The sequence below is a fragment of the Phodopus roborovskii genome, unplaced genomic scaffold (genome assembly GCF_943737965.1).
Source record: "Phodopus roborovskii unplaced genomic scaffold, PHOROB, whole genome shotgun sequence".
Lineage (NCBI taxonomy): Eukaryota > Metazoa > Chordata > Mammalia > Rodentia > Cricetidae > Phodopus > Phodopus roborovskii.
In genome coordinates, this window is record NW_026125278.1 from 1,342,961 (window position 1) to 1,354,953 (window position 11,993).

At 41.5% G+C, this 11,993-nt stretch overlaps 1 protein-coding gene across 2 annotated transcripts in view; it reads left to right on the top strand.

Moving 5' to 3' along the window:
* The window catches only part of Unc5c (unc-5 netrin receptor C), a 346,547-nt gene extending 336,113 nt beyond the window's left edge, over window positions 1-10,434 (top strand). The window contains exons 16-17 of one of the 2 annotated variants that reach the window (XM_051194505.1): window positions 8,057-8,235; window positions 8,990-10,434. In XM_051194505.1, the coding sequence (XP_051050462.1) occupies window positions 8,057-8,235; window positions 8,990-9,155 (345 nt within the window). In that variant the 3' untranslated portion in view covers window positions 9,156-10,434. The remainder of the gene's footprint in view (window positions 1-8,056; window positions 8,236-8,989) is intronic. The other variant, XM_051194512.1, reaches the window with a different exon arrangement.
* The last annotated feature ends 1,559 nt before the right edge of the window (window positions 10,435-11,993 follow it).

Sequence of the window (11,993 nt, forward strand, 5' to 3'; positions counted from 1 at the left end):
AGGAATAGAAGAAAATCCATACCCTGCCTAGCTGTCACTTTTGCCTCTCTCTGCTATGATTGTTCACACACTCGGCTGGTCATTTTTATAGATTCATATTCCAGCAGTAACAAGAGTTGCTGTTCTTTCCATCTCCTCTGTAAGGAAAGAGGAGGTACCCATGACCTTATCTGTCCCGTTGGATGCAAAGACTATGGTTTGAAAAGCAGTAAGCCTTCACGTTGGAGGAACAAAGGAGGAAGAATAAGCCCAATGGTCAGAAAGCCTCCCCTCGTGGCCCTGTGGAGCTCAGATCCATGCTGCTGCCTGAGCCACAAAGCCCAGGAAAACTACAGCCAGCCGTGTATGATTTAAAATACTTTTTTGTCTTGTGCATAGTGATGACTGCAAAGTCAGCCTGTTCAGCCTGTCTTGCACCACATGTCCTATTTAAAGATGATCTTCCTGAGCAAATGAGGCAGGGTGGGGGTGGGGGAAGGATGTGAGCTCATTGAAGTTCCAGCCTTCTTTCCCACAGCCAGTGAGGTGCAGTCACCCTCTGCTCCTGGAGTTTCATGAGACTTTTGACTCATAAACAACTTTAGTCACAGACCTCAGTGACATTCATAAGGGATGATCTCTGTGTCAGGGTGCCATGGCAACCGCCGGGCCTTTGGATGCACAGCCCTATCTCCCAGGCACACAGCACCACCCCTGCTGGCTTCGGAGGGTGTTTTCACTTTCCCGGCCCAGCAGGTCTGCAAAGCTCAATAACCACCCAGCTCCAGTGACAACAAAGGCTGTGGAATTTTGGAGGGGGGTGAGGAGTCTGGCCCTTTGATGCATGCTTTCTGTTCAGCATGAACATTTGCTGTGCACTGAAAAGATGGATCAGATGCAGCCACAAAGAAATGAGAGCTGCTCTGAGTTCTCCCCCCACCAAGGCTGCTAGCTCCTCACACAGAAAGGGCAGTTTTGCAAAGTGTGATCACAACTTAAGGGCGTCTTTCTGGTGCCAACACAGAGAAAAGATTATTGCTTCTTCAACTTGGCAGACAGCTCAGAGGCCAGCCCTGCAGTCACGCGCCAGGCATTTGCCCATGTGTGACAGACAAGCAAAGGATGGAAGAAGTGATCAGACTAGGGAAAACTTTGGGGATTAAGAGGCACTCTGCTGCTTATACTTCTGGGTCACTGAGCTCCACCATTTCAGTTTGCATTTGCGTGCAGGTTGGGTTGTTGGAGGAAGGATTAGCAATCCTGTACTGATGCTGGAGCACTATGAGGCTCTATATGGATGAACACTTGACTCTGGAATGTCCAATGACCCAAGTCCTCATCAGAAACTAAGAAGTGGTCCAGTATTACTCACAACCTGTAACAATAGAGAAAAGTTTCATTTGTGCTTACTTTCTTCAGAGCCTTGCTCCTCCCCGCACAAGGCAAGGTAACAGGTTCTATCTCTATTATCCTATCCCCATAGAATGATCTGTCTTCTTAGAAATATACTGCTTTTCTGCACTAGCCACCTACTAATGAAGATCATTCAGCAGCAGTCATTTATAAAACCACACAACTCAGGGCCTCTTGAGCCTGGCAGAGAACATTTTGCCCACCACAGCGACCAGGCTGTGCAGAGCACAGATCATGGCCTTGTCAGGAAGCACCACCTGTTCTTTCTATGTCCCCTTTACCAGATGGCCCTTAAAGGCTTCTAACTGTAGAGAGGAGAATAAAGAAGCAAATGCCTAGAATCCTAGAATATTGGTGTGAATGAATGTCAAGATGAAAATAATGGTGGAAGATATCTCACTTTTCCTGCCTTTAGATGGAGATGGTGTCCAAAGTGAAAGTACAGAGAAAGAAGAAACACTTGGAATTTTGTTTTAGTCCTTGATGTCATTTTAGCTGCACACAAAAGCCTATCACAGCAGACAGTTCAGTAGGAACATACCCAATTATCTTCCCCTTTATAATTTTTCTTATGCTTACCTGGCATACCATCATTTGTTAGTTCCATTGAGAAAAACTCAGTATGTGAATTTTAAGAAGTGTCATAAACAGAACTTGCTCCATGACACAAAATCATATCCACCATTATTGTTATTGGAAACACTGGCTTTAAAATAAGAATTGCCTCTCTAGTCTGTGAGATCCATCGGCAGCCTAAGTATCAGATGCTCCTTTCTCCAAATACAGCTCAGACTGCAGAGATGGTTCAGTGGTTAAGGTCATTTGCTGCTCTTGCAGAAGACCTGTGTGCAATTCCATATCCACACTGCAGTTCACAAGTATCTGTAACTCCAGTTCCAGGAAATCTACGACTCTTTTCTATTCTCTGGGGCACACTGTACAAGGTGGTATATATATATATATATATATATATATATATATATATATATATATTACATCCAATAGAAATAAATAATAAATCTTAAGATGTAAAGGGGTGTCATGGCTACCATGGTCTATATGAAGAATACCACCATCTCCCTAAAGGTGTGGCTGGAGATGTACTCTAGTCGTAGAGCACATGTGTGATGCATGGAATGTCTATGAGCACCCAGAACAGATGTTTGGTTAATGCTGAAAAATCTTATGTTTAACTAAGAGAGTTATAACATCATAAGCAGATGGTACCAACATCATAAAAGATTATTGTAATAAACATTCTGTAAGAGTAATCTCTAATTTTACCTGCAAGAAAAGGAAATGCTAATGGAAACTGCAGTTACTACATTACCACATTAAACTTAAACATAAATATATACATATATTCTGACTCCCTTAAAGGTATACTGTCAGTAAAGAGCAGTACAGGGCTTGTTTCATAGACACAGGCAGAGTAGCCAGGTTAGGAGGTAGGGTAATGTCCACCTAAAATAATGCTGGCTCCTGACTCAGCAAGAACAGGATGAGCTGACTGTATGAGACCTTCCTGAGATCCATGCCTGCTTTAAGCTGGACGTTCTGTACCTTCAAGGTTTAACAATGAACCAATGAAGCCCTCATTCATACTTCGCTGGAAAGAAGTACAACACATCATTCTACAGGTGGAGCTTGGAAATAGGATTCATTGTCTCCCTGCCCTAGCAAAAAGTATTTCCTCCTACTTCAGCAAACAGTAATTGAGTAATTCAGTGTACAAGGCACAGTGGGAGTTGAGTACCATAGGGGGACCTGTTAATAAAACAACAAATAAAACACTCTGCTTGCCAAGAAATTTAAGAGAACAAAGGAAGTCATAGTCCATCTAGTCTGGTAGGGCTGAACCTGCAGAATACTAGAGAGCAGACACACTAAGTAGGGTATCCTCCATACATACGGAGGGGAATGTTGCAGCACATGCCCTTTAGAACAAAATCTAAGAGATGAGATGAAGCAGAGAACTGGCAAAGGGCTGCTCCCTTAAGTGGCAGTAGGAAGGAAACCTGAAAGGGGTGGGATCCGATTGTGAAGTGAGGGAAGCATTGTTGTAGGGGTTCCTGCTCCAAGAAGAATTAGCTTTTATGTCATTTTTGTCATAGGTTTAGGTCCATGGCTATGTGCATGTCTGATTTCCTTAAAAAGCAATGTTGGTATAGAATCGACTTAAAAAACTGCCCTCTCCTGAAAACTGGACTAGTTTGAGAAGGATTGGCATTACTTTTTCTGTAAAAGTTTACTCACTCATTTTGATTAAGCAATGAGGCATATGCACATTGACTAATTTTAGAGAGAAGTCATGATTACAATCTGGTTTACAGTAGCCACAGAAGGAAAAAATAATACCTTGGGATAAACTTAAAGGAGGGATACCTTGCTGAGCCTAGATGTGGAGGTGGAGGGCACCCTGGTCGTGCCTCAAAGTGATGGGCCAGACTTTGTTGACTCCCATGGGAAGACTTAACCTCTCTGAAGAGTGGTTGGGGTGGGGGGGGGGGAGGCGGTGACAGCAGGGGGAGGAGAGGGAGTGAAACCTGCAATTGAAATGTAAAACGAGAAAAGATTGTTTTAAAATAAAAAGAAAGGAAAATAACTTGTTAAAGTACTTAAAGCAGTCCTGAGTGAAAAGAGCAAAGCTGGGAACATTACAATACCTGAGATTTAACAAATACTGCAAAGTCATAGAAGCCCAAACATTGCAATATCAGCATACAGACACATATATCAGTTAAAAACATTGCATCCCAGATGTAAACCCCTGCATTCACACCCGGATACTTCTCAACAGAGGCACCAAAGATGCACTTTGGAATGACAAAGTGATGTTGGGTAAACCCAACACATAAAGGAAAAAGACTGAGACATAATCTTCCTCACCCTATACAAAACCAAACCCAACTTGATCAAAGCCTAAGGATTCAGACCTGAAACTTGACACTACAGGAAGAAAACCCAGCAAGAACAACTCAAAACTTGGGTAAAGGTGCTGATTTCCTGGATAGGAATCCAAAAGCACAGAAAATAGAGCAAATACTGATGGCTAGGATGATCTCCAATTACAAAGGTTTTGCACCACAAAAGAAATGATCACTGGATGAAGGGACAGCTACAGCATGGGAGAAAGCACATGTCGGCTTGAGATGTGACAGGTCCTCATCCAGAAAATACCAGGAACTGAAGAAATTATTTTAAGTTTTAAAATGGGCAAATTCTGACCAAGACACTAGTGAGAAGAATACAAACAGCCAACAGACAAGGAAAAAGTGCTAAGTTGGCCATCAGGGAATACAAGTCAAAACCACCATGTGATGTCATTCACCCCAGTTAGTAGGGTTATGATCAAAGTAACAAACAATAAATGCTAATGAGCATGTGGCGAAAAGGTACTCATGTTGTTGATGGGAATGTAAATTAGTACAGTCACTATAAAAGTGCCTGAAAATATTAAAAATGGTCTAGTGCATGATCCAGCTGACCCAATTCTAAGTATATTACCAGAGGAAATTAAACCACCGTGACCAGTCAGACATGCCTACAAACCTTTTGTGTGTTACAGCATAATCCCCAAGAGTTAAGACACAGATGCAACAAAATAAAGTAAAAGTGTTATGTATAACAATGGAGTATTACTCAGTCATAAGGAATAATGGAATCCTGTAATTTGCCCTGAAATGACTAGAACTGGATAGAGGGCATGAAGTAAAATTAGTCAAACAGAAAACAACAAGGGTGTGTGTGTGTGTGTGAGATCCCCTTTCTCACAAAGAACAACAAGGAAACATTGACATGAAAGTGAAGTAATAAGAGCTGAAGACTGGAAATGCCATTGGGAGTAAAGGAATTAACTGGAATAGTGTATGGTCTTCATTAAGTCAATTATCTGTTCAAATTCAAGATAATTCCACTAACAACTAGTAAATATTCAATGGTAAATACATTTTTTATTTCTTTTTTGAAACTTTACATTCCAACCATAACTCTCCCTCCCACATCTCCTCCTGCGCCCCTCACCTCCCCCCAAGCCCAGATACCATATATTCTGGAAAGCCAAATCTTTGCAGAAACATTTCTTTCTATTAAGTCAAATCAGAGCTTCATATTTTATCATATTCAATATATTTTTCAGTTTCCTTATTAATAATCTTTGTGAGAAATATTTTCACAATATGGCTGCCATCTTTAAAAGTCCAGCTTCCTAAGTGCATAAATAAAATGGAGCATTGTGTTTGAAAAAAGAAAAAAATAAGAAAAAACACTGAGATTAAAAAGAGTGATGAGATTCTATCATTTTACCCTTATGCTTGTATGAAAGTAGAATCCTAAATACAGTTATACACATGTCCAAATATTAGGATTTGGAGCTGGCTCAGTTAATAAACTCCAAGTATCAGATTTTGATTTCCAGAACCCATGCTAAAATCAAAACAAAGCAAAAAAACACCAGAAATGCCCCATTGTGCATTAATAATTCCAGGACTGGGGAAGAGAGGAGAGAGAGAATCCCTAGGCTCCCTGTGCTCAACAGGCTGAGCATTATTGATGAGATCTGGACTAATGAGAAATCCTGACTCAAAAACTAAGGATAGTACCTGAGGAAAGACACCCACAATTGTCATCTGGCCTCTGTATAAAGGCACACACAAGCATGTGGACCCATAAATTCACACGCACACACACACACAACCCACACTCTGATACAATATTTGAAGGTTGGAACTTCTGTGAGAGAAAAGATATTAAACTCTTCCCTCAGTGAAGGAACAGGAGAGGGGCGGGGAAGAATACTACACATGAGTGAGCACATCAAGAGGACAGGCTGACAGGAGAGCATGGTGGTGGACAGGCAAACAGCAGGAAGATGCTGTGGCCAACCATGAGGAGGAGACCCTTTGGGGACAAGAGTCAGTGCTACACAAGCCACTTCCTCCCTGTGCAGACTTTATCCTCCCCTGTGACCCAATGATAATCAGGTGGGGATGTACTTCAGGGGCTGGTAGGTTCCTCTTGTAGTCTAAAGAGTAGTTAGTAGATTATAATTTTCCATGAAGGAGTAAGAAGACTTGAACCTGGGCGAGGGTCTCTAAAATGGGGCACCAGTGTGGAACTCATTTCTGCTCCCACATACTAATATACCCTTGCATACTGCTGTGATGCTTGAATTCAAACACCTCAAACATGGGTCCATGGGTAAGCATTGCTACATGCCCCCAGTGACTCTCTGTTGGCCTTTCTGAAGCCCTGTGACCCCAGAGGTTAGGAACTCATGCTTCTTGGGAGAGCTCTGTGCCTGAGGGGAAAGATCTGCTGGTCTCACCAGAGTTTTCTAACCCTGCTGGAGGCTTCTGAGATGCAGCCCACAGTTTAGCCAAGGAGCCAGAGCTAACAAAGAGGAGCCAGGAGCCAGTGGCATCTATTTTACTAATGCTTATACACAATAGTTTTGGCTGTGATTTATTATACGATTAAAAGTTTTTTTTTTTTTTTTTTTTTTTTTTTTTCTCAAAAATGTCCCCAAACTCCTTAATGGTCCCTGTCTAGGAGGATTACAGAACATTAAAAATCAGTACTGTCTACTGATCCCCCAAAAGCAGACCACCCTGTGGGCCACACTTGGGAGGCTTCCAGCTGAGCCCACACCTGCCCCTCAAAGCTCTAGCACCGACAAGTCTTCAGAGACATCAGAATCAGGGCAGGACATCGGGGCTCTGAGAGCAGTGGCACTGGCCTCTAAGCTGAGCACTTGGCAGGCTATCACAGATATCTCGATGGCTGGATTTCTGCAGCTAGTGTATCCTCCAGCAACTAATTGTGTACCAAGCCGTTACCTGCTTTAAAAAGAAGACACTAAAGCAGGTTTAGGAGGTTTCCTGTTATTATTATAATGGTTCCCAGGCAGCATTTCCTCTTGCCTTCAGCCCACCACAAGTGATCAGAAAATGATTCAAGTGTCTCTTGCCGATGAAATTTAGATTTTGCATTTGTGCTGTTTTATGAGCTGAAACTATTTTAAGAGCCAATTTATGGTTTTCTCTACTAAAATTGGATTTTAAAAAATAAGCAAGGAAGTTCAGCAATTAGAGGACACCATTAGTGGCTTGCCCTAAAGCAATATTCTGTGTTTCTCTGTTTACCATTTTCTTTGTAAAAAAAAAAAAAAAACAGAAGAGAGCCACCTTCACAGGTCTAGATGGAGTTTTTTAAATGTTCACCCAGGGCATGCCTTTAGGGTTAGATGGTTTCCAGAAGCTCTTCCTCATCTCCGATCTATTTATTCATTCAGAAACAATTGCTCCTTTAAACATTTCCAACATTTAACCCTTCTGAAACAGTCATCTCCTCTCTTCTCTCCTGGAGATTCCCATTAAAGGAAGCACTGTAGAATCTCAAAAGAGCTTTCTGTCCTGCCCAGTCCTGAGCAATGACTCCTGAGCACAGGCTCTGCAAAACTACCTCCAAATGTCCACCTCGTGGTTCCCAACTGCCCATAGTGACCCACTACTTCCAGTCCAGCCAGGAAGAAGCTGTCCTCCATGAGGAAAACAGAACTCATTCTCTGTATCTATCTTAATTTACTGGGAGTCAAGCCTTACGTTGATTGGTACAACAGGGATTGCATTTGTCTTCTGACAATAAAGCTGTGTTATTCCTACAGGAACCCACTGGCATTGATTTGCCTCTGTTGGATCCTGCAAGTACCATCACCACTGTCACAGGACCAAGTGCTTTCAGCATCCCTCTCCCTATCCGGCAGAAGCTATGCAGCAGCCTGGATGCCCCCCAGACAAGAGGCCATGACTGGAGGATGCTGGCTCATAAACTCAACCTTGACAGGTGAGTGTATCTAGGCTTGAAGACTCATTGTTTTTATTTAGCAGAGGTTTCCAGGACTGAAAACAGTTAGATAGAAAGCAGCATTCCTATTCTTTTCCTTCCCACTACATATCTGCTTACATTTTCATTCTGACAGTATGCATCATGCCTCTACACCTCATACCATGAGCTTCCAAATAGTTCCAAGAGGAGCTCTGGGTTATATGACATTTATCAGTATCCCTTGTGATCTACTTGGTCCAGCTTATGTGCTATGGCCTCCGAAGTTCTATGTCTATTCAGTAATTACTGTTCATCACCAGTTGAACAAGGCGTACTGTGTACTGAATAATTTACGTGCTCACACAGCATTTGTATTAAGCTATTAAGAGACCCTGAGAGCCTCTACTTTGTAGAATGTAGCTGTCACCCCCAAACAAGAGATGTGGCATGACCTGTCAAAGATCATCAGAGCTTGAGCTGGATAGACAACATAAGCCTCTTGATTTCCTGTTTAGAACAAAACCCACAGACACATTGTCTCTTAAATTATCCTATTCAGAGTTGAGGTTAACAAAGTTAAACAGCATGTGACCTGTCTGGGGCTGATCTAATTAAGTACAGAGCGATCATATAGTGAGATTCACTACAACCCACAGTGGGACTGAAATACTTCAAGAAAGACAGGTTCATCCCAGAAGCAGAGGAGAGAATAATACTGTAAATAAACCTGTAAATCACACCTTTTAGCATATTTTCCCATTCCTAATTGCAGATACTTGAATTACTTTGCCACCAAATCGAGTCCAACTGGCGTGATCCTGGATCTTTGGGAAGCACAAAACTTCCCAGATGGAAACCTGAGCATGCTGGCAGCTGTCCTGGAAGAAATGGGAAGACATGAAACAGTAGTGTCCTTAGCGACAGAAGGGCAGTATTGACCACACTGGAACTGAAATTGAGTGACAAAATTACACAGGGAGTCTGTGTCCAGGGGAACCACAGCTGAGAAGGAAATCCAGATGTAACCAAGGCGCTTTTCAGGCAAGATGGCAGCAGGAAAGGTGGGGGACAGTTACAACCACCAAGGTACATGCCCACTTCATTCGGACAGCACCACCAAGGGAGTTAAGAAAAATTGTGTAAATTTGTACCTTGAATTTAGAAATCAATCTAATTTTTCTCTTTGTTGGGCTGTATGCTGTATGGTACAGGATCTTACAGTTTCCTAGGAAACGCTTTTTATTGCTATCCAGATGTATGGATAAACTTTCTTAACAAACCCAATTTCTACAAACGTTGTTTACATCAAATTGGACAGGGATGCAGACACTGTCCATGGCTCGTTCTATTTTTGTTCCAATCATTTGAAGTTGAAGCTGTGGACGGTTTGTTGAGTCTATTTCAGATTAGTAACTTACAGAGAAATCATACACTTTTGCTATAAATCGTGTACATCAGGTGTCTCAGATCAGTGTTCCCATCAGTGTTCTGTTTCTGAAACTCGTTGGACCAGTGTTGGCATTTGTATCAGGGAAGTGGAGAATCTAAATGGAGAATGACTAAGATTCTTTATGCCATGGGGGATATCAGTTGGTATCCTTTGCGAGCAGAGCTGTAGCATTGCGGGGAAGATAGTGATTCATGTTCCTCCACTCAAACATGTCTGTACCACAAGTGTTTGTAATATGCAAGTTCAAGTGTTTTTTAAAATATTATTATTACAAATATTCTAGTAAAAAAAAAAAAGATTTTCTTTTGTTTTAGTTAGCAATACTGTTAGTATTTGGTATTGACTAGACCTGCCTCCCTTTCTTTCGTAAAGAGGTGGATGTGGTCACCAGCTTAGTTCAATAGGCTTCACTTCCTTTACCTTTGATCTACCATTCTGTGGTGAAAGAGACTGAAGTGCTCACTGGCTATGTCTGCTCTTTCTGCTTTTTTGGGCAGTCTTTCTGTTCTGGGTCTTATCATGAGGAGAGTTCTCTATGTAAAGCTCATTTAATCTTGTGGCTGTCTGTCTGAGAGGCAGTGTGGTTTGTGGGCAATAGTTTTTGAACTAGGAATCAGGAAACCAATTATCATTATGGAGTTGGTCACTGTCCGGCTGTGTGACCTTGGGAAAAACATTGAAACTCACAGTAGCCCCTTTTACTGATCTGTAAACTATGGGGTGAGATCCTATCATCTCAAGATTCCAGAATGCTAACCTCCCATTGGGATGCCATCAGTCTTATTCATCAATTTGAAGAATATAAGAGACTCTGGCCTGGACCATTCATCCAGCCAGTCTTTTGCTGGAATACAGTGCATCTTCCTGGCAACATTGATTTGAAAGGTGATTACTTCAACATGCCTATATTTGTTTGGCTCTCTTATCTTTGTATCATGGTTGCATGATGTTGTACACCATACACCGAGAGATGGCATCCTTTTATTATCGTTATCTTGTTCTCTGGTGGTGGTGGTGGGGCTACACTACAGCCTTCCAGCTAGTTGTAAATCTACTTTACTTATATTGATCTCAAGACCCATGCCGCTGAAGGAATTGGTAGTTTTTCTTCCTTCATTAATCTTTGCTTTAATAATAGTCAATTGTATTTACAGAGTTTAATTAGCTCTTTTATCCCACAAAATATTAATAGTTTTGCAAGGTATGAGTTTTTGCTTGGAACTATCACGGTTTGTTTTACTGTTGGAATACCATTCAACAGATGGAGAATGAAAACTTAGCAGTCCCAGACACAGTTAGACAAACCAGAGCCTTCAAAATACTACTGTGGCTTACTTTGGGGCTGGAAGTATCCAGTATGTAGAATGGTTCCAGTTAGGAGTCACCTTGCCCATTTCCTTTCCTATCCTGCTACTTCTTGATATTCTGACTCTTCTGTCTTAGTCATTAAAGGACTGTGGATATGCTTGTAGAGGCTCTTTATTCCTGCCGTTTATCCTTTCTTTTGGATATGTATTTCTACAATCACATTTTCTAACCATTACAATATTCATTTGTAAAAATACTGATCCAAAGGGAATGCTGTACTCCTAAACAAGTACAGTGGCTAATATCTATAACAAGGACTTTTTTCTAACTTTTAAGAGTTCAGACAGATATTCTTTAAATGTAAGAGGAAGAAAGAGTTGTCCACTGCTGTCTCTTGAAACAAATGTGAAGATGCCTCTTCAGTATTGGGATTCGGGAATTATAGAAATCACAACTGGACTGGATGTTTTATGTAACTTCAATGTTGTGTAAGTAGAGAGGGGCAGATGTCTTGTTATTCTGATTAATCTATCCTAAAAATTGCTAAATCGCCAACACAAACATCGAGTATAACGCGAACAACATTGTTGAAGCTTTTGAGAGCCCTTGTGTTCAAGCATCTAGAGATACTTGCTTTTGCATTCTGCCTCTCACAACAGGAATAGAAAGAATGACTGATCTCTTATGAGGTACTCATTTGTCATAAAACTACTATCTATCACATGAATGACAGTTTCCAAACTAGAGCATACCATCCATCAGATAAGTATAAGGTATTTTCCTTTGAGGAAAGCAATAGTTGTTAGATCACTGCTCTCCAACACACAAGGTTCACCTGCTACAGTTCATTTCAGAAGTGGTATCATCACCTCTGAAGCAAGTCTGGCTTACACACAGCCTCTGAAGAAAGCTGTGCTTGATGCATTTGGGGGAAGCCTATTTATTTGTGTATATTGCCATCTAGTGGTCCGCTACAGAGTTACTCAGTTTCATATACAGCTTACTAAAAGTTGACCGA